This window comes from Zophobas morio, unplaced genomic scaffold, assembly GCF_036711695.1.
Source record: "Zophobas morio isolate AGI-343-1 ecotype UQ-CSIRO unplaced genomic scaffold, CSIRO_AGI_Zmor_V1 ptg000022l, whole genome shotgun sequence".
In the NCBI taxonomy this organism is placed as follows: domain Eukaryota; kingdom Metazoa; phylum Arthropoda; class Insecta; order Coleoptera; family Tenebrionidae; genus Zophobas; species Zophobas morio.
The window spans coordinates 7,648,170-7,672,406 of record NW_026972127.1 but is presented as its reverse complement, the minus strand read 5'-3'; the positions used below and the strand labels follow the sequence as shown (position 1 = coordinate 7,672,406).

Here is a 24,237-nt window from a genome sequence, read left to right as displayed (position 1 = left end):
AGAGTGTCTTCTGGGTACAGTTTGTTACAATGAGTAGAATGAATGAAGCGAAATATGAGAAATGAAACAAGGACGTAGTCTTTTCGTAAGACTTCCTAGTCTTAAAGCTCTGTTTTGTTGACCAGTAATAAAATAATGAAAATATTTATAAATATACTTAATATAAATTAGATATTGGCTTTAGCGCAGGCTGTTCATGCGACTTTCACGTGATCACTGCATCAGTAATTATAGTGCTCGTATAATTACAAGCAAACTTGAGTAATAGAAAATTGCACTGATGTGTCCTGACCACGATCAATAATTAACAAAACCGTATCTTTATAAATAAAACCGCCACGTCTACGTCCACGTAAGTCCACACACCGTCTAAATCACCCATCAATAAATCACCTATCGATAACTATCAAATCCGCGAACACTCAATCAAAAAATTCTATAGAAACCCGAAACCCGTCTGAACTCTTTCAAGACCGCATCGAAAATTGAATAAACACTATAATTACAAAAATTGGGTCCACCCACAATTTAAAGTACTCAGGCTATTTTTCAGCCGCCTCTCCCCGTAATTACCGAACCCAACTTTTCGGTAATGTCGATCCACCGGAGCTTTCGTGTCCGACACGAAAATTGTGTCTTCTCCAATTACGAAGCCCGAGACGTTGATATCAATAAAGAATGAGCTTCTGGGTGCGCACGTGACATCGACAGTGGATCGCGTGTTCTTCGTCACTACATATTTCATAATCTGATACCAACCTTGATTAGTGCGGGCTATGTTGAGGAAAAATGCCAATATGAGGAGCGACAGGCCATAGCGGGGGGCTTCCATGGTAACAGTTCCGCTCTAAGGGCTGCTGCACACAGACATCACTGGCACCACGGCGAGTCTTCGTCTGTCACATCGCTTCTGACACTTGGCTTATTGGGTGCCAGATAGCTGGAACAAAAAGTGCCATGGAGTGGAGAAGACGCTTGTTTGCTTCCTACACGGTGTAAGGGATGGTTCGGATAAATCTGTTTAAAGGGATGGACTGCGACTGGATGATTGATGGGTAGAGAGGAATAAAAAAAGCTGGGTGGGAATTCGAAAAATGGGATAGCCTCAGACAGGGCAGAACTGAATTATTTATTCGCGAGGGGAGGAAGGGTTAGTCTGAGTTTCAGAGGTGGTGCGGAGTTTAACGGTGGGGTAACTAATGGATAGATCGTGGTCATCAAATACTCGTATGTGGATATTTTACAAACTCGCGGAAGACGGAGGTAAAGATTCCGCAACTAGTGGAAAGACAAGTCGGTCGATCAATAAACATTAGTTAGTAAATATATTGGTGATTTAATATCTACATTTTCTGTTTGCAAAAATTATCTCAGCATATTATAATTAACAATAGAGGGTTTTAATAATCGTGTTTATGCAACCCAAAATGCATACCTACTTACAAGATACTTCACGAGCTATTCATTTGAACTTTTTTTTTAAGTCAAAGTTATCCGATTTTTAGAACCATCAACTTGATTAGTGATAACGCAGATATTAAAAAAATATTCAAAGGAAAAACTCGCCAAGTATTCTGTGAGAATGTATTCTGGACAGCATTAATACATTATATTAAATCTGACGCTATTCGTGAATCAGCCTGTATAAGTAAATGCTGTCCTGGAAAAACATAATTTGACTTCAAATATTATTGAATTTACAGGTGATAATTGCAATACAAATTTTGTGGGTTCAAAGACAACTGCCAAAAACAATATATGGCTCATGCATTAAACTGTGTAGAAAGTAATACTGGCACTCTTTCAATTGATAATGCGTCACCCGTGTTAAAATATGCAATCTTTAAAAAAATTGTATTTACAGGAACAGAATACATAAAACTCTTTGGGAATTTTGGAAAATCATCTTCGTTTATGATAAATGTCATGGTTGCATTGACATATGGATTACCTTTTTACAAGATTTTTAGACTATTAAACTGGATGAATTTAAAATATGTTAGGAAATTATTTAAAATTTTTAAAAGTTTTAGAAAATAATAATCCGCCCATGAATAGTCAATGAATTGGTGACACGAATAGACTAAATAAGTCTTAAAACTATCCTAGAACTCTTATAATTTTAAACACTTTTAATGACAAAAATTTTATTTATAACTATTACGACAAAAAATCTTTTGCATCAGATTAGCAATTCTCAAAATTCTGAACCTGGCTGCAAAAGCAGCACAAAAATCTAAATAGTGGGTGTTTTTTTTTTTTTTAAATCTTTTTAATTTTCTGGATTCTTACTTCCCTATCGTGAAGCTAAGGAAGTATTGTAATGGGGTCTGTCCGGTGAATGGTTATTGTCATGTTTTCTCGACAAAGAATGAAACAATAAGTCCCCGTTGTTGTATATTTATTTGCCAATTTGCCGTCTGTGCCGATTTTATTAGACACATAATCTCCGAAACTACGGACCCGATTGTTGTCAAATTTTAAATGTATATTGCGAATATCGTGTAGAATCACCTACACATCTATAAACTAATTACTAGAGAGAGGAAAATATGCAGCGAAATTTTGGGAAATATGATCATATGATATGCATCAAATTTATGCAAATATGCAGTAACTTTCTTAATATATGCTGCGATATGCAGTTGCATATGCTCCAAAAATAAAAAAAGCCGAACTAAATTTATTTATAAATTACAAAAACAGGTTTCCCGAGCTTAACTTTTATTACAAAAACTATATAAATCACATTTTTAAAAATAATATTCTTATACTAAACAATATAATCAGAACAAATAGAAAAATTATAGTAATCGACTATTTAGTTACTATTTTGGTAAAAATTTATTTTTAAATATTTTTCGAAATATTCTAACAAAAAATTTTTCCGGTGATTCTAAAGTATGTATTAGAAAAACGGCGTACTACGTCCATAGATGTAAAAATCCTTACCGGTTTAGAGCAGGCGCGACAAAACAGAGTTCCTTTTTGAAGAATAAGTTCAGGAAAAGTTTTAATCCACAAATTAATTTGAGTTACCTTCGACATATTGACACTAATCGCTTTCAATGCAAACTCACTATGACAAATCATAGGATAAAGTCCGTTCGACCACCATAATATATATATACTTAAGTAACGAACAAAAATATGGGAATGAACGGTACTTCCAAAAGTAATTAGGACCCGAATTTAGCTGGAAGTATGGCTTAACACCCAGTGGTTCCTCCAAATTACTATAAAACCCAAACCTTTACTAGTTATTTGAAGCTCAGGACAATATTTGCAATATGATTAATGAAATTTCGGCTTTCTAGATAAATGCCGATAGAATGACAATCTTTTTTTTTTCAAATTGGCACAAAAATTGATAAAAATGCAGAATATGCACCAGTTGCGTGAAATATGCAGCAGAACGCAAATATATGCAAATATGCATTTTTTTTATAGCTGTATTCATTTTTAATTAGCATGATTCGTTCACATATTAAATATCAAGACTTATATACAAAAAATAACGGATATGCAAATTTCATAAAATCCGCTCTCTACTAATTACATTTTGTCTCCTTATCAACAATCTGACCTCAATATTTTGCGTAGAAAATGGTATTTAAATTTTATAAAGTAGCATACTCCTGTGTTTGTGGTTTATGAATTCACCTTCATTTATTATCACAATTGCTTTCCAAAAATAGTTGTGGCTTACGAACAGAATAAGTAGATCGTGCTAGTTAAAGTTTTGAACCTGAGTTCTACCTGCGTGGGTTCGAGTCCCATCTTCATCGATATTTTTTTTCTATAAAACACTGAATTTGTTCGAAAGTTTCGACTTCAGATACGATGGAAGTTCAATGTGTGTAACTAACTTTATACCAATTTTTTGTTATATCGAGAGAGGGAAATGCGTGAAAACTAACATTCTCTCCCGAGGCCTATATACACGGTGAGTCACTAAACGTGCGATCTTTAATATTTCATTAATTATTATTAGAGACAAAAAAAGTCAAAGATTAAAGTTGTGCGGTTCTAGACTCTAAAATTATTTTTAACTACACAGGATTTTGGATTTTTAAATTAAACACCCTATATATTTCTACATATGCTCATTAGCCTCTTCCTAGGCTTTATAACTCTAATTATTTCTGAAATTTCGAAGCAACGTTGTCATATTATTTCTGAAATTTCGAAGCAACGTTGTCATCTTATTTCAATTTTCTTGAAATTTTTTGACAATGGAAGGGTTCATAAAAAATCGCAATAGGTTATTTTTACACTCTCTGTTGCAATATTTGGTGGGAGTAAAGAAAGGTCAGCGCTTTGTTGTGGTCTCTATTAAAAAAATTTAAGAAATGTTCATTTAAAAAGATCTAAAACTTTGCAAGTCGCAAATATAGGTATTCCAGTTTTTTCAAATAGAACACCCTGTATTTTATTACTCAGTCTTACTCTCTATTTTGTTGGCATTTTTCTAATATTGCGAAGTGTCTATTAAAAAATTTAAAAATCGTAATTACTATCAACTTTAAATTTAGAAAATACCTAAAAACACAGAAAGAGAAAAAAATATATATAGTCGAAGGTTATTTCGACAGACCTTTCCATGCCCTCGAAGTGTAATCCGATAAATTCAGTTTCTTAAAAAAATTATAAAATTTGATTTTACGATTTTCGTTTTGAAATAACCTCTGAAAAATAAAAACCAACGGCAGTGCAAAATATATTTAAAGGACTTAACTAACGGGATAAAATGTCTTTCAGCACTAGGTAATAGCAATCTGAAGCTCAAGTGTTTATTTATGTAGAAATTCGTTTGATTTGAATGAGTTTGTCTTCTCAAAAGAGGAAACTAACTAATTATTAATCAAACTACAATCGAACAAAATGTTCTGAATATTGTAGGAGTAAAGACGTGGGTATTCTCACATTTTCGAGAAGATGGGGTGAGTCGTCCTTAATTTGACCAATAAAAAAATTGTTGTGACATCTAAACATAAATAATACACAATACGAGAGAAAAAGAGAAAAAGAAAGGGAAAAAACAAAAGACCAAGTTTGGAATCGAACGCGTGACGTCCGGTCCGCATTCCTCAGTTTTAACCACTACACCAAGACCTGCTGAGATGCTTTACGCTCATGGTAAACTACTTATTACACCATGTTTATTTATAGGAGTATATTGTTGTATTAAAGTAAAATCAAGTAAACAAGATTTCTTTAAAATGACGTCATCAAATTGTTGGTGAGGATGATTAGCAAAATTTTGGTTAGTATTTAACCATCTAGATGATATTTCTTATGTACATACAAAATTTGACAACAAGCGGTCCAGCAGTTTCGGAAAATACATGTCTAATAAAAATGGATACAGACACCAGACAGACAGACAGACAGACGCAAACGAGAGACTACTTTTTTCGTACTCTAGGGGTCATGAAACATCGAGAAAAAATGAAAGCGGCCATTCTTCCGAAGGACTTGATTACTATACTTCCTTAGCTTACGGTCGGGAAGTAAAAAATAAGATGGAGTATTAAAATACAGGGTGTTTTATTTGAAAAAACTGAAATGTTGATAGGTATGTTTGAAAATTCTAACATTTTCTTTTTTATTTATTTGAAAAAAGTGAAATATTGGTATTTGAAAATTGTAATAATATTTTTTTACGAACACTGCATATGATTTTTAATTATTTATACTACAACAAAACGCGTGTCTTTATTTATCTCTCCACACAATAGTGTAGCACAAATTCCAAAAATAACACCATGGAAATTCTTTGTGAATCCTTCCATTGTTAAAAAACTGTGGTTATTAAGCCTAAGAAGAGGTTAATCAAAATATGTAATAATATACAGGGTGTTTTGTTAAAAAAGTTGTTGTTACGCCTTAAAAACAGAACATTCTGCATATAGTTAAAAATAAAATGTCCAAAGGTATACACGAAACTTCCCTTGCCCCTGAAGCACAGTCTACCAAGTTTTTAGATATATTATAGAAAAAAACAAGTGTGGATTGAAAAAATAGAAAGTTTCAGGTTTAATGTTTCTTAAGAAATTTTCAAGGTAAACAGTACGTTCTGATTAATTAAAGTTTTTTAAATTTTGTATATAGTACTTACAGAGGGAAAAGTTTTAGGATGTCCTCTTTAATTTTTGTATCGACTATTAAGGAATTTTTTTATGTGTCGATCTGACAACCGCATAATAGCAGTTACGATTTTCTTTGTTTAAAAGCAAAAAGGGGCGTGATTTAAGAATTGTGACGCGTTGAAACTTTAGCTTACAATTATTTCAGTATTGAACATAAATTCAATAAAACAGAAAATATCGTCAAATACTTTTAAAAACGTCTCATATTTTAAGAGAAAAATCTTAATGAAAATTTCACTAAATTTTGATGTGGTGGAAACATAAAATATATTTTAGATCAACAGGCAGAAGTACACATGGTAAAATAAAATCCGCAGTTAGGATTATAGTAATGATAATGATGTAAGGAACAAAGGTTCTATGAATAAGATGTGCATAAACATATTTCAGGTTCCAGTGGTCAACGACGTCCGATTTTGCAAAATTTTGATCCAAAAACAGAGAAGCGTTGTAAATCACCACCATTAAAATCCTGAGCCCTATTTGGCGGACTGTACTTTACACGGTTTCGATTATAAGAAAAAACTTTTTGTTCAGCAGTGTAAACTAAGGGATTTTTTTTCATTTGTTATATTATGATATTTTCAAAAATGTTGAAATTTCTGCTCATTTCCAACTTTGAATACCGAGTGAGTTGTAACATTTAGGACGAACATTTTTTACAGATCAATATAACACAAAAAAGAGCTATTTATTAGTATTTTATCACGCATCAGTCTAACAATTTTCAGAGTAATAACTTCAAAATTGTTAAATTAATGAAACAGTAAAAACTATTTACTTTATTGGTCTACCACATTAAATACCTCCTTGGGTGATCACTGTTTATTTAATTACTGCTTTCTCAAAATATGTATTTGACAATAAAATTTTAGTATCATGAACTAATCACTTAACATGTAAATGATGTTTACGGACGCTAACTTAACAGCTTTTGTTTTAATTAGTGTTAAAGTTCACACTTGTCATTAAATTTCATTACTGGGTTCTTAATTACTCCAGTACGCCACAATTAAATAAGTGATGTATAACAGGGTTTCATAATTTAGTTCTCTAAATCTAATTAACACTGTTTACAAACAAGATCTGCTCTAACCTAATTACAGTGGTAAATTTTGCAACAAGACCAAAACGCCATAACCAGTGCAAACTATTAAAAAAAAGCTTGCTTGAGACAATTAATTAAATTTAAAAAAATAGTAGACCTATATATAAAAAAACACTTTTCCGACAATCCATTATCAATCAGTAAACTTTATCGTGTAACCCTTATACTTTCATGTACTCTTCTTAACCGGATTAACTAAATAAACCCACACGCCCCAAATTACCCCATGTTCCACAAATCCACTATCGTAAACCAATAACATCAACCAGATAACGAATCTGCCCAGACACATCAATCTGAAGCCGTGGGTCGAACAGGGGCATTGTTTTATCACACTTTTCCCTCACATATTTATGGCACTCTACATCATTTTAACAGCAGCCTGTTATGGCAGCGTTAAACATTACTTTATTAACCAATTATATTATTTGGATTTATTGTTCTTCATATAACAGCATTCAATTTATCGAAAATGATGCCGCCTCAGTTCGGATGTCCGCCCCCGGAATTCGCCAAAACGACGCCACCTTATTTATTGGGTCCTCGACCTCTTTGTGCCTGAGACACCCAAACAGTACGAAAAAAAGGTGGCACCCTTAAAAGCGTTAATAATTCAATCGGTGTTGGTGGAGTGACATGTGGAGGGTGTTGCTCCTGTTTCAGATGTAGGGTTTCTACGGAAATGTGCCGGGGAATATGCGAGTGTATGGGAGAAACGTGGCGTTTTGTCCCTTTTTGTTCTAGCCTGTATTATTATTTGATGGTTTCGTTTGTGCTGTGGTAAATTTTTAATTAACGGCGAAATTCGACTTTTTTTTCACTTACAGCTTTGTGAAAAAAATATTAAATATTTGTGTAATTACTAAACAAACAACTTATCTTTATTACAAAAGTAAAACAAAAATGCCGCCCGAGCAGGGACTTGAACCCTGGACCCTTGGATTAAAAGTCCAATGCTCTACCGACTGAGCTACCCGGGCCGACGTACGTAGATAATCCAGTAGCCTAGACGCCGCTATTGCCTAAACAAGGCCGCTGTACTTAAGTAGCTACTTAACCTCAACCTATGTCCAATCAAATCCTACAAATCGGCAAAAATAAAACCTTATCGCCCCGTCTTATCACACATGTCGTATTTCCGCTGATAATGACACAACTCGACACTGTCAAGGTCTTCTACACCCCACGTCTTATTACCGCGTCTAGAAATAGAAATAGGACCCTTCAACCCTCCATATAATGGATCTTTTTTCGAAGTATCAGTACAGCTTTTATCCATTAGAAAAACTCCATTCTCCGTCAATTATCACGTGTTTAAAGCAAATATAAGAAACATTAGGTACGAAGCGTCCGTCTAAATGGGACACAGTTTCAGAAACTGCATCAGAGACACATGTTCCAAACTAACCCATCATATATTTATGGCTAAGAAACAGAAACCTTTTAGAACCTTGTACTGTTAAGTGCTTTTTAATGTAGCCCAGACATCTTCCTTTTCTAAACGGCACTTTAAACTACTAGTTAAGATAAACACACAAATGTATTTCGAGTATGTACAACAGATGAAACAGGTAAAAACCGGATGGGGTAATAATTTTTAAAAACAACCCTCGGAGTTGTTTCTACTTCTACCTGCCTGCGCTATCAAATAAGAGCCACAATATTAAAACAAAGGAAGGCAGCGGCGGAGCTACAGGAGGTACAATTGACCATAAAAATGTAAAATATGGACGATTCGGCCGTTTGATAGTCTTAATACACTCAGTAAAAGGAATAATAAACTTGTGCTTTTGAAATGGTGAGGCAGAGGCGGAGACGAGGAGATGAAAGGGTGAGCCTTAAAATAATTTACACATACAATTCACATTTGTATTCAACATTCAATTTAAAAACAATTGGTCGACGGTTATTTCCTTCCCTCGCCCCTAATGTATAACCCAACAAATCCCGTTTTTTTGAAATGTTATTAAAAAAAAATGCGATTTTTGTTTTCTGTTAACGTCTTTACGTAAAAACTAATAGCGTTAATAATACTCCCACAGCTTTTTTGACTTGAGTTTTTCAATTTTTCAATTTTTCTTTGCTATTGTTCCTTCAGTTTTTCGATTTGAGTTCCTCCACTTTTCAAATTTTAATTTTTCTATTTTTCGTTTAGGTGTTTTATTTTCTTTACTTTTTTAATTATTATTATTATTTTTTTGAAGGTTTCGATTTTATGTTTTTTTGTTTTTTTCCATTCTAATTTTTTCAATTTTTCGATTTACGATTTTTCAATTTTTCATTTTTTGTTTCTTCAGTTTTTAAAATTTCCAATTTCTCGATTTAAAATTTCTCGAAGTTTCTATTTTTAATTTTTCAATTTTTCGTTTCGTTTCTTATTTTCTTTAGTTTTAAAATTATTCCACTGATTCCCATTTTATAATTGATTGTTTCCACAATTTAATTTTTTTCAATTCCTCGTCTATAATTTTTCGATTTACAATTTTCAAATTTTCAATTTTTCGGTTTTTGAATTTTTCATTTCTTCAAATTTTCGATTTACAATTTTTCGTTTCGGTTTTTTATTTTCTTTACTTTTTTAAATTATTCGATTTTTGAAATTTTTCGATTTTATGAATTTTGCTTTTTCCAATTTTAATTTTTTCAATTTTTCGATTTGCGATTTTTCAATTTTTAATTTTTTTTTGTTTCTTCAGTTTTTAAAATTCCCAATTTGTGGATTTAAAATTTTTCGCAGTTTCAATTTCAAATTTTTCAATTTTTCATTTCGTTTCTTATTTTCTTTAATTTAACAATTTTTGCGATTTTTCACTGTTTCGATTTTATAATTTTTGTTTTTACAATTTAATTTTTTTCACTTTTCGTCTACAATTTTTAGATTTTGCAATTTTTTTGTTTTACAATTGCTCGAGTTTTCAATTTTTAATTTTTTTGTTTTCCAATTCTTCAATTTTTCATTTGTTCAAATTTTCGAGTTACAACTTTTCGTTTTGGTTCTTTTTCCTTTATTTATTTAAATTATTCGATTTTTCCATCTTTCGATTATGATTTTTGTTTTTTCCAATTCTATTTTTTTCAATTTTTCATTTTTTTTTGTTTCTTCAGTTTTTACAATATCCAACTTCACAAATTAAAATTTCTGGAAGTTTAAAATTTTTAACATTCAATTTTTCAAAATGCAATTTTTCGTTTCGTTTTTCATTTAATTTAGTATTACAATGTTTCGATTTTATAATTTTTTGTTTTTACAATTTTTAGATTTTGCAATTTATCAATTTACAATTTGAGTTTTCAATTTTTAATTTTTCAATTTTTCGATTCTTCACTTGTTCATTTCTTCAAATTTTCGCTTTACAATTTTTCGTTTCGGTTTTGTATTATCTTTATCTTTTCAATTTTTCGGTATTTTATTTTCTTCATTTTTACAATTTTTCGATGTCTCAATGCTTAGATTTTATAATTTTAGGTTTTTTCAATTTTACTACATGCAACTTTTCGAGTTTTCATTCGTAAATTTTTCAATTTTCCATTTTCCACCTTTTGGACGTTTGAATTTTTAAATTTGGTGATTTTTCGATTTCAGATTCAGAACTTTACAATTTTAAATTTTTCAAAATTTCGATTTTTCGTTTTTTATTTTCTTTATATTTTCAACTTTTTTCAAGACGTTCTGTTTTTATAATTTTTCTTTTTCAATGTGAAATTTTACAATTTTAGATTTTTCAATTTCTCGATTTTTCAATTTTTGATTTGCAATTTTTCTAATTTTCATGTTAAATATGTATTATCTAATGATTATAATTTATTAAATTTTTCACTTTTTTAGTATCCCGATTTTAGAATTTTCTCATTTTTCAATTGCTTTTTCGATCTTTCATTATTATATTTTTCCAACTTTAAAATTTGACAATTCCATAATTTTTCAATTTTACAGTTTTTGGATTTTCCAATTTTTTGATTCGTTTCTTGTTTTCTTGTTCCTAATTTTTTGATTCATCAATTTTTTCGATTTTTATGTTTCCGATTTTTAGTTTTTCATTGTTTCAGTTCTTCGATTTGCAATTTTTCGATCTTCTACTTTTTCGATTTTATTATTTTACGTTTTCTCAGTTTTTAGAATTTCCAATTTTTCGATTTAAAATTGCTCGAAGTTTCAATTTTTAATTTTTCTATTTTTGGAAATGCAATTTTTCGTTTCCTTTATTTTCTTTAGTTTTACAAATTTTTGATTTTTCACTGTAGTTTCAATTTTATAATTTTTTGTTTTTTTTTCAATTTAATTTATTTCAATTTTTCGTCTACAATTTTTAGATTTTGCAACTTTTCAGTTTACGATTTCTTGAGTTTTCAATTTTTAATTTTTCAATTTTTCGATTCTTCAATTTACAGTTTGTCGTCTCGATTTTTTTTTATTTTCTTCATTTTTACACTTTTTTGATTTTTTAGTGCTTCTATTTTATAATTTTTTGTTTTTTCAATTTTATTACATGCAACTCTTCCGAGTTTTCATTTGTAAATTTTTCGTCTTTCAATTTTTCAACTTTTGCATGTTACAATTTTTAAAATTTGCAATTTTCCGATTTTTCTGTTCGTGATTTCTTCAATTGTTCCTATTTTATTTTCTTTTTATTTTCGATTTTTTTTCAATGTTCTGATTTTATCATTTTTCTTTTTTTGAATGTGAAATTTTACAATTTGTGGATTTCTTTTCAATTTTTGATTTGCAATTTTCCTAATTTTTATTTTAAATATGTAACATCTAATGATTATAATTTTTAAAATTTTAAATTTGTTCATTTTTCAATTATTGGATTTTAAAACATTTTACATTTATTCGATTTTTAATATTTCGATTAAAAATTTTTGAATTTCTCTATACATATTTCAATATTACAGTTTTTCGACTTTATAATTTGACGATTCTATAATTTTTCGTTTTTACAGTTTTGGGTTTTCCAATTTCTCGATTCGTTTTGCTTTTTTTCGTTCCAATTTTTCGATTCATTAATTTTTGTCGATTAGGTTCCTCGACTTTCAGTTTTTCAATGGTTCAATGTGTCAGTTTTTCATTTCTTCAGTTCTTTGATTTACAATTTTACTTTTTTCAGCTTTTCGATTTTTCAATTTTTCCGATATTTTAGTTTTTCGATTTTTCTATTTTTGGATTTTTCAACTCTTCGAACCAAAAAATTAAATATTCAATGAAAACGTTGAAAAATTTAAAAATTGAAAATAAAGAACTTGAAGAAACGAAAATTGAGAATCTTAAAAATCGGAAAGGTTACAAAATCAAAAAAAAAACGAAATACATATTTTATAATCCAAATTTTGAAAATTAAAGAAATCGAAAAATCGGATATTTAAGTGGAAATCCAAAACTGGCAAAATTGAAAAATTTAAAGGTTGGAAAATCGAGGAATTGAAAATTAAAAAAACTGAGAAAATAAAAAATAAAAATCATGAACTTGAAAAATTGAGGACACAAAAAATTGAAAAATTAAAAATTGAGAAACTAAAAATCGAAAATTGAAAAATTTGTAAGTCGAAAAATTGAAGAATTAAAAAAATAAAAGTTGAAAAAACGAAAAATCATGAAACCGAAACATTGAAAAATTGAAGAATGGAAGAAAATGGAAAACCAAAACTTGTGATCTCAAAGAATTGGTCGAAAGTAAATAAATCTAGATTTTCGAAAAATTATAAGATTTGATTTTAACGATGTCAGCAATCTTTTGGGAGTGGATCAACGAATAAATGTTGATTAATGATTTACTACGATTACGATAACCCTCAAACGTCTGCAAGATTTCAGAGCATTCGGTTTTCCAGTTTTTTTTGAATGTCCAGGGTGAAAACTTAACACGGATACATAGATCACAAATGCCGGAGTACCTTATTTTATAAAATTTAAAAAAATATGTTATTGTAAATTTTTGAATTGACCATCTACATTATATTTCTAATATAAATAGAAAATTTAACAACAATCCCAGTAGTTTTGGAGATTATGTGTCTAATAAAAATTGATACAGGCCGACAAGCGGAAATGGGAGACCACTTTTTCGTTTCAGGTTATGAAACGTCGAGAAAACATGAAAGTGGCAAGTCGTCAGCCGGACTCGATTACTATATCTACTTCCTTAGCTTACACTCAAAAAGTATTTTTAATTTTTAAATGTGTATTTTGTCTGTGACAAATATGTATAATTATAATTGGAAGCCCAAAACCCCGTCGCTCTCTCCGGCACTGCTAAATTAATTGAATAACTTCGTAAATTGACCCGTGACGGAGCATCGCAACTCAAACATCAACTACAATGAGGCAAACTTTTTAGAATGCGTCGAGTGGAACAATAATAAAGAGAATGGCTCAAGTCAAATAAAAAGTTAAAGAATTAAAATGCTCGAAAACACTTGTTCAAGCACTTGGAAGTTTTGACAACATCATCGTCCGCCCCTCCAAAAAATCCCGTTTATGGATCCGAATTAACATCTCCACGCCTGCTAACTTCATCTCTTTCAAGCCGTTTCGAATCTCGGAACTTTCGATTGCTGGATAGAGTTACAAGAAGAGGATCGTCTTACCAACGTCAGCTTCCTTGTTATCTCGAAAAATATTTCGAATCGACTTTGTCGAGATCCGACCTCAACTCTCTTTTCGTTCCCCGTTTCGTCGGATTTATCGTGACAATTAATAATTTGATTTATTTTATTGAGATGGTTTATTTATGTGTGTGTTGGGCCGTAATTGGTATCGTGTTTTACAATCCCAACGATACAGTAATAACGTAATTAAAGCCCGATAACCCCTCGATGGCTTATTTTTAGACGAAAACATGTTTCTTCGGCTATTCCTGATTAAAGTGATATCGAAATTGGATAAATTCCTCGGAATTAATCATCCGCAATTAGATTTGATTGTTTTGTGTTAGCTTCTGTGTTCCGTTCTGTTTATCGAATTTGTTGCCAATTTGAAACTCGAGAGGGTCATTACGTCAGAAAGGAAAACATAATTAAATTTCTCTAATGCAATCTTCTTGTACACTGTTCTTTTTGTTTGTAAAATGAGTCGTTGCACTTAATACAGAAAATGGAATTAAGTCGAGAGATACTTAGTGTCAGAAGGCGTTCTTTTCGAAATGATAAGGCGATGTTTAAACTCTTTTAAATATAGAACCTCAAGCTAAATATCACATTAGTGGGAATTCTCGACTTACTTCGAGAAATGTGACATGGAAATATCTTTATTCGAGTTTTATGGCACTTTACCATAATTTCACTTGGCTCATTGTCAAGTTGGTAAAAGAGGATCATAAATTTCGAGTTTCGCCGTAAATTTCATATCTGTATTGTTCATAAAGCATTACACAAACGATTTTATGGTGCTAGTTTTTATTATTGTTATATCTTTAAGATATCAAATGACTTTTGCCGAATCAGCGGACAATAAAACTTTTAGTTGAGAGGAGGGGAATCGCTAATGCTAGAAACTGGCAGTAAAGAATAAAGACTGGAATTTATTATTAATAGACGTTGCGCAAAAACTACTCCATCCATAAAACGAAGAATGTTTCATATCTTTTCACCAGATCCTCCGTGCCGTCTTAAAAGTCCTACATTGGAGCATCTTTTGCTGCCTAAAAAAGGTTTTAAATAGCTCATTTAGATGCAGAGTGTGAAACGCAAAAGAAAGACAAAATTCTTCACCGGCACCTCGTGCAGAAGAACGCTCGAAATAGTTGAACCATGAATTTTTTATTTCTTATTTATATCCCAGTTGTTGGTATTTTACATTAACTTTACCACAAAACCCTCCATCAAAATGTCGTCTCATATTTAGCACTACATTCACAACCACCGAACCTAGCTAGCTTTTGTTCTCCACATTTACATATCAAAAATCCTACTACAACACAATTAATCACACTCGCAGATTTCATCTATGTATATGACTCAAATTTATAGCGTATCTCGCATAACTGTTGAATGGCTTTCCACGATAAATTATAAATTCTCGATTTTTGGGCCTAATTTGTATGAGTCGCCAAATTCCGCCGTTTGGAAGTGATAAAAACTGATCCTTTCATCAAAATCCGAAAACTAATTAATAGAAATACCCTCGAAGAGCCCGATGCCACAGTTGAATAGTTGCCTTATCGCGTGTATAGGTTATCGGGCGGTCAGCCTGTGAAGTATTGTTCAAGGGACAATTTTCCTCTACAAAGCTGTTGTGCGCCAACGTGACAGCACAATTGCCTTTCCGACTGCGTTCAGGGAAGGAAAATCGCCACCACACTCGAAAAATAATGAAATTCGTTTCGGCACGATAACAACGAAATCGAGTCGATTCAATTTGCCTAAATAAAAAATTAATTTGAATAATGTTCTTCGTTATTTTCACGATCTCGACGACATAAAGCACGCCGAGGAACGGGTTTTCGACAAACAATAGTTAATCAGTACGTTGAACGTTTATATAATGTTTTATAAGAGTGAAAACAATGTATAATTTACAATTCTATTGCATATTTTTATATGCAAATTTCGTTATTAATAACGTGTTCGGTTCGCATGCAGGCATATTGTGCGCGAGTGAATAATGCAATTTCGCAGAATTTTAATTGAGATCGTCGTTCTTGTGGTGCTTATCGGTGCTCGCCGTCAAACAATGTGATTTCTTTTGTTGCGCCCTCGTATGTTGTGCCTAATGTATCGAATCATCTTTACTAATTATAACGACTCATTCACAACAAACCGAAGAGGCGGCACCTACGTCGGGATCAGGTGTTCGAAGATGGTTTTTTCAAGGTTGGAAACAGCTTGAAACAGAATTTTATAAAAAAGTGACGTGTAAAGTATTCCACATGAATATTGGCCGGTTTGACTTTTAAGCAAAAACTAGTTCAAGAAACTAGCGAAAAAAGCGAAGAATAAATACAGAGATGAATTCATTTAGAATTAGTTTTCTACCACCTACACGATATTCCTAACAGGCATATAAAATTTGGCAACAATCGGTCCGGTAGTTTCGAATATTGTATCTAATAAAAATCTGGACAGACAGACATTGGAACAACTATGTCAAAGAACGAATAATTACAAATAACTATAAGTTTTATCTAAACCATTAGACATAAATTTTGATTTTTTTTCTTTTTAAACTTAATATTGTTTGACGTAAAAAATTATAATGACCGACAAGGAAAGGATTCTGTTCTTTAGAAAAGATTGTGATAACTCGAACACCACAAAAAAATTGGTCTAAAAATTTATACAGTACTTCCCTCACACTCGGACGGTGATCTGATGCTTGTCGTGGTGGGTCAGGTCAGATCAAGTTAGATCAGGTCAGGTTGATTTTTCTCTTCGATTTTTTAGTTCCTCGGTTTAAAATTTTTCAATTTTTTCAATTTTGTCTTTCACAATCTCGATTTTTCCATTTTTCTATTTCTATATTTTTCAATTATTTAACTTTTCAATTTTTCCGTTTCTCGATTATTAGATTCTTCAGTTATTCGTAGATGTGGTTTTTCAATTTTTTCGACTATTCAAATTTTCGAATTTTCAATTTTTAGATTTTCAGTTCCTCGAATTTTCAAGTTTTCGATAATTTAGTTTCTTAATTTTTCGATTTTTTTCGATAGCAGGATTTCTGCTTTATTCGATTTTTCACTTTTCGATTTCTTTCTTTTCAGAATTTCAACTTATCCATTTTTCACTTTTTCGATTGTTGAATCACCTATTCGTTGTCTCAGTTTTTTAATTTTTCCGTTTCCCAATTTTTTCGATTTATCAAATTTTTGATTTTTCATTTTTTAGATCTTTCAATTTCTGAAATTTTCAATTTTTTATTGTTTGTCGATTTTTCGATCTATCGATTTCTTAATTTTTCGATTATTCGATCTTTCAACTTTCCGGTTTTTTGATTTTCAGTTTTTTCCGTTTATCGATTTTTGGATTTTTCTTTCTTCGATTTTTAGATTTTTCAGTTTTTCAATTTTCCAATTTATTCGACATTCCGTTTTCTTATTTTTGAAACTTTAAATTTGTCGAATTCACGATTTTTGAATTTTTGAATTTTTCAATTTTTCAGTTCTTATAGTTCTCAGTCTTTCGAAAAGGCGAAAAATCCAGACATTGAATACTCGAAAAATTAATAAGGTTTCACAAAATTTTGGTGAAAAACACCAAAACCTTAAAAACTGAAAAAAAAGAAATTGAAATTTGCGATTTTTCAATTTCTCGATTTTTCAACTTTTAATTTTTACGGTTTTGCAGTTTCTGGATTTTTCGATTCTTCCATTATTCCTAGACTTGGTTTTTCAATTTTTCAATTTTTAGATTTTTAGTTTCTAGTATTTCCAATTTTTCGACAGTTCAGTTTCTCGATTTTTCGGTTTTTTGATGTATAATTTTTCGATTTTTCATTTTTTTAAAGCCGAAAAATAAAAAATCCAGAAATTGTAAAATCGCAAAACCAAAAAATTGAAAATTTCGGAAATTGAAGTTAGCGATTTTTCAAATTCTAAATTTTTCAATTATGTATTAACTTTTGCGGTTTTTCAATTACTGGATTTTCCGATTTTTGTCTTTCTCGTCCTCGAATTTTCGATTTTTCACTTTTCCATATCTTTCTTTTTCAAATTTTCAATTTTCCATGTTTCACTTTTTCGATTGTCAATGCATTTCCCAATTATTCGAATTATGAAATTTTTTATTTTCTCGAATTTACAATTTTTTTAATGTTCTGTTCGTCGATTTTTCGATCTATTGATTTCTTAATTTTTCGATTATTCGATTATCTTTTCGGTTTATCGATTTTTGGATTTTTCTTATTTTCGATTTTTCGATTTTTCAGTTTTTAGGTTTTTAGATTTTTCAGTTTTTCGATGTTCCAATTTAATGGACATTCCGATTTTTCACTTTTCAAACTTTCGATTTGTCGATTTCAGTTTTTATATTTTTCAGTCTTTCAAAAAGCTCAAAAATCCAGCCATTGAATAATCAAAAAATTCAAAAATTCACAAAATTTTCGTGAAAAACACAAAAACCTAAAAACTGAAAAACAAAGAAACTGAAATTTGCGACTTTTCAGTTTCTAGATTTTTCTCGTCCTCAATTTTCAGTTTTCATTTTTCGACCTCTCTGCCTTTCAATTATTCAAATTTTCGATTTTTCAATTTTTCAGTGTTTCGATTTATGGATCTTTCGAATGTTCGGTTTTTCCATTTTTAAGGTTTCCCTGTTTTTCAAATTTAAGATTTTTCAGTTTTTAGATTTGTTCAATCTTTCGAAAAGCAAAAAATCGAGAGATTAAAAAATCGAAAAGTCGAAAAATCGAACAATCTATAAATTGGAAAACTCCAAACTTAGAAATTGAAAAATCGCACGACTGCATATCGAACAACTTAAAATTCAATAAAACGAATAGCTAGAAAAAAAATTGAAAAATCGAGAAACTGAAAATTCAAAAATTTGAATAATCCAAAAATTGGTAAAATATAAAAATATACATGCATTTAAGGCAAATAACAAACGGGATAAAATGTCCTCTCGGCACCAATAACAAGCTTAACTCAAGTGTCGCCAAACCAAATATGGCAATTTTTAGAATTCTAAAAATTTTGAGTTTGAAATCGAATATTTCGAAAATCTGCATCCAGGACCATCGAAAAGCTGTACTTTGAGAATAAGTTTCTCGAGATCTATATTCCAGAATTTTTTGTGAATTTTTAGGAGTTTTCCAAACCCTCATTTTTTTTTATTTTGAACTTTTCAACCTTTTTCCGACGACTTTCGAAAACTACCAAAAGAGAACTTTTTGGAAATGTTGATCTTCAAAACTTACTTTCGGCTTCATTTCTTCGAAAATTCTTAGCACTTTTCCAAAAACGCCCAATGAGATATGGCAATTTTTAGAATTTCAAAAAAAATTGATTTTGAAGCAGAGTATTTCGGAAATCTGTATACGGGACAATCAGCAAAACTTTTTTTGAAAAAGTTCCCTAAAAATCCACAAAAAATTTAAATTTTTGACCCTTTTACGATCATTTTTTCAAAACTTACTTTCGGCTTCATTTTTTCAAAAATTCATAGCATTTTTCCAAAATCGCCAAATCGAATGTTTTAGTTTTTGAAATATGTAAAAAGTTTGAGTTTGATACAAATATTTTCAAAATCTGCATCTCGGATGAAGGACAAGCTATATTTTGAAAATCAGCAGTCGAAATCTACATCCTACAATTTTTTATGGGTATTTAGGCAACTTTTCCAAAACCTTATGAAATTTTCAACCCCTTTCCAACCAATTTAGAAAAATTACTTAAGCTGTGAAGCCACGGACAGTTAAATCCTAAGTTAGTGATAAAAGTATTAATTTTATATGCGAAAAATTAGCCATTTAGAAAAAAAACTTCAAAGCGGCTTCGTACATACACTACAAGTACATATCGAAGTACATTGTTGACATTTAAATCATTTCAAGACAGAATTCTTTGAAATGACATCACCAAATTGTTGGTGGGGATGACAAGCCAAATTTTGAGTAACATTTTACCATCTAATTTGACAACCTCTAGGCTAGTAGTTTCGAAGATTACGTGTCTAATAAAAATTAATACAGACGCCAGACAGACTGACAGACCGACAGATAGATAAACAGACAGACAGACGGAAATAGAAGATTACTTTTTTCGTACTCTAGGGAGTCATAAAACGTCGAGAAACTATGAAAGTAGCAATTCGTCCAATGGATTCGATTACTAGACTTCCTTAGCTTACGCTCATAATAACAAAACAAGAGAATTTTGAGAAGATCAAAGTAAGCAACAATCTGATTACCTTATCACTTGAAATTCCGCGAATTATTACTCCGAACGTTCTCATTAGGACAGAATTTGATTTCCATACTTGTAAAACTCGAAGCTTAAATAAAACGACATCAAAAGGACAACAACGAAATCTATAAAATGTTTAACACGAACTTTAAAACGATGCTCAAAACCGTCGCATTACGTGGGATGGTTTAATTAACAAAGATGAGTCGGTCGAAACAAAGAAACAGGTTCTAATAAAAAACAGGCGAAATATTTTAATTGATATAAAATAACCACTGGTACAAAGTGGTTGGTAAAACCGAGTTCTGGTTTTAAATTTCGCATACATAAAAATCGATACACGGTGAACTTGAACGAAGTGGCCCCTAGGTAAAACTTAACCTGGAAAACTTCTGGCATAGTAGCACCCGTTTTACGACTTCTAAATGTGCTTCTTATACGTGACCCAAATTAAATTAAAATTAACAGCTTTTATGGTTCATAATACTCAATCAACTTGAATTTACTTGTAGGTGTAAGTAATGAGAGGAAATAAAAATTTATCGTGTACGACTGAATTTTGTATTTGGAGCTTTCTACAATGAATTTTCCGTCCGTACAAAAGGCAGTCAATTAGAGCAAATCACAATGTGACAGTAGTCTGTAATTTATCTTTGGCTGATTTACTACTCTAGTTCTAGTTAAAAAGCCACGAGGCCATAAACTATAGATTAATGGTTCTTGTTAGTCAGTACATCGTAAAGCGAGTCTACAAGAATCAGCATTTGTTTAAGACCGGACTGCTGATGGAAATGTACATAAGTAAGGACTCTTGAATAATGAACTGATAATTTTTATCTGCCTGTGTATATCAACATTAAAAAAAAAGCAAAGTATAATCTACGAAATAAAATCTACTATCCTAATGTATATACAGCGATTTTTTTTTCATTTATACGCTAAACAACAGATAGTATTTAATAATTAGGGAAACGAATGAATAATTATGAAACAACACATACTTCAAGTTAATTGGCGTCCATGCATTTTAATTTTCGTGGTTCAAGCAAGCTGAACTAATAGCAGCGGAGATCAGGTTAGATAAACAAACTAAAAAAAATATATAAAAAAAAAAATCTACTTGACAATTCGATCGGTCTCCACCATCAATAATTTTCCACTTACATGCAGAATATCGGCCTCAATAATAAATCAAAGTTGTTATTAATGTCTAACAGACCACGTTAATGATATTCCCATGAGAGTATGGAACACTTAAATTGGATATCAAAGCAAAGAGGATATATCGTTACCTTCGGGGTTATATAATGCCAAAATTGGCCATAACACACGGGAAATAGTTTCATGCCCTAATGACCATCTAATCTAACGTTACATACGGGTACATAATTCCGTAAATTCGCAAGCGAAACCCATTTTCGCATTCCACAAAAACAAAAATTAGAAAGAAAACAATACCATTGTCTGAAAATATGCAAATGCTTTGCATTCACAAATCCTTCCCGGCTTGCAATTCTCACGGACAACAAAAACACTTTTAAATACGAGCGTGATTATTGCAAGATGTCTTAGTCTCCAAACCTAGAAACAAAACTCTCTCCATCCTTCTTCCCACTTCACTGACAGACTGTAAACATCAACCCGACTCTGAAGACCTCTTCCTATCTGATTATTTCGCATTCTTCCGAAGTGCCCATCCAGGTTCATCTCTCGTTCAGACAATGGCTTGTCTGTTTGTTTGACAAACGTCTCCACAAGTAACAAGCAATACCTGCAGGACGTGATTTACGTGGAGTATCGACGATATTGACTCAAGTGACCATAAATAAAGATGAGCGGTTCGGGATTAATAATCGCATTTCCGAGGAATGACAATGTCGCGGCATTCACAAGAAATTGGTTTAATTTTTATTCAGGCGAGCCCGGAGCGGCATAACTCACCATGAACGCCGATAACGACAGTTTGAGTGTTTATTCTTTTTTTACAACTTGGCTGACATTAGAGAGACTCCTGGAAGACTTCAAAAAGGCATTAAAGTCGTAAAAGAAAAAGCAAGCACTAAGAGCCGAAGTAACGAAATGTATACAAGAGATGAAAATTTACGGCGATCCGGGGTAATTATTTTCCAGTTTTACGGCGCTGCTGCTGCATAATGCGCATTAGAATTAATTAGGGCAGTTTCGAGAAAGGGGCACTTCTTGAGACAAAGAAAACTTTTGATTGACAAGATACTAATCTTGGGACATCGGCGTAATTTTTGACTCGCTCGATGGGGAATTCTTAGAATATGGTACAATTTTAGATAAGATGGTTTTAACTTGTCCTTAGTTTTTGACCAAGCTTATAATATAACAGAGTATCCACGATGATGAATCTAAGGGTCTGTCTATGCTGTCTATTCCTGTGTTAATTGCTGTCATCGTTTTTTCGGGTACATCATGAGCGCCGCCTCCTTCTTATCGCTCGTCGGTCTAAAAAATTTGGGCAATGTACAAGGCTTTTGAAATGTTGCATTTGGTGCGTCGTTCCGTCTGGAACTGCCCTACAAAAATGTAAATATACGCCCGTGTCTTGTAATTATTTCAGGGCTTTACGACTCCTCTTCTTCATAATGCACATTAACAATAATTATAGACGATCCGAGAATATCTCGAATGTGGCCATAAAATTTCGAAGGTACAAAAAATCACTCGAAACCTGTTCTCCGGGTGCGTAGGATTATAATTAAAATAATAACATAGACTTGCGCGCTTTCTTTAATGTCCCATCATTAACGGAGGCTAAGAAATAGATGTCTGAGATTTAAAATTACTAAATTGCCTTGTTCGAGCTTTCTATTACTTTAGTTCGGCCGTAATTTTTACGAGAATTGACTTTGTAATTTCGAGGGTGAGCCGAAATCCGGCGGCCAAATTGTGCGGCGTTATCGCGCTAACGTGGTGGTTTTTTAAAGAGGTGAAAATTTTCCTTTATTAAATTATGGCCTGATAAAGGCGACACAAAAACATACAAAGAGCACTTATCTCCTTCTGGGAGAATAGGTAGAGAAGTCGTTTGTGGATGGTCCTAATTGTCAGTTTTCAGTGCCACCCATTCATCTTTATGAAGTTAACAACTTGGGGACCGAAATCCATTTAAAAACTACCTGCCTCGGCACCCTCTGCTTATCATATTATCTTGCGGGACCCCCACGGTATGCCGCCTTTTAGGGCCTTAAATATTTCACTAGATCCCATTGCTTTTTAATGGCGTTTTTGGGTTCTTTAGACAACGATGTGACGGAAAAAACGGATTCGAAGGGTCGCTCAAAACCCAAATAAACGAAATTTTTCCCGAAGTTAAATTAGGATTTTAAAACAACGAACTCTACCACGGTTAGACAAACCAAAGAAAGCTGAGCGGTCTAACTACGACCACGTAATCAATAGACCGCTCAACTTTTTATAATTTTCATAAATAAACGTCAGGCGTAACGCTGACGATCAGTTTTTCAAACAAATAAAATTGTGCATGAAAAGTCCGGCCTAAGCCCCATGGGAAAACAAACAATTCATCATATTTTTGCTGAAAACAGAGTTTCACTTCCAAATTCATGGAGTAATGCATTACATCAATGTGCTTTCGTGTTGAAACTGCAACCGTTCGTGTATGGAATAAAAACGTTAGCACATTGTTCAGCAAGTGGCGTTGTAATTCGGAATAAAACGCCTCGTGACATTTCAGCATAAATTTCACTTTTTCACGTTAACACTATTTGCATAGTTTTATCATAATTGTTTTGTTGAATTGAAAACCGACAAAATGATCAAAAACATTCAAAAATACTCGAACAACAACCCGATTAGTCGCTGCTTACAATACAATGTCACAATCAGAAGATGTATAGTTCCGGTTCTGCATTAGGGAACATGTTCATTATTTTAAAACCGCAGCTATACCAGAGTGATATTAAATTAAACTCCTAAAATCGTTCCGAGAGGATTAAAACACCACAACCCGGTCAGCCCGGCCTCGCCGCAACCCACAGTGCATCGTTTTAACTATCACCTCACAGCAATAGGGGTCGGATGTCATCATTGCTTGGGCGTTCAGAGGCGAAGAAGAGCGATGACAAGTATCTGAGAGTTCAATCTAAGGCGA

General features: G+C 31.9%; 1 protein-coding gene and 1 non-coding gene across 5 annotated transcripts in view; both read right to left on the bottom strand.

Annotated features, from left to right (window-relative positions):
- Nucleotides 1-24,237, bottom strand: part of LOC135133759 (netrin receptor UNC5B) — a 241,189-nt gene that overhangs the window by 196,751 nt on the left and 20,201 nt on the right. For all 4 annotated transcript variants that reach the window (XM_064062253.1, XM_064062255.1, XM_064062256.1 and 1 more), the window contains exon 2: nt 760-940. In XM_064062253.1, coding sequence (XP_063918323.1) covers nt 760-832 — 73 coding nt within the window. In that variant the 5' untranslated portion in view covers nt 833-940. The remainder of the gene's footprint in view (nt 1-759; nt 941-24,237) is intronic.
- Trnak-uuu (transfer RNA lysine (anticodon UUU)) lies at nt 8,168-8,240 on the bottom strand. The gene has a single exon. It is a non-coding gene; the product is annotated as a tRNA-Lys (tRNA).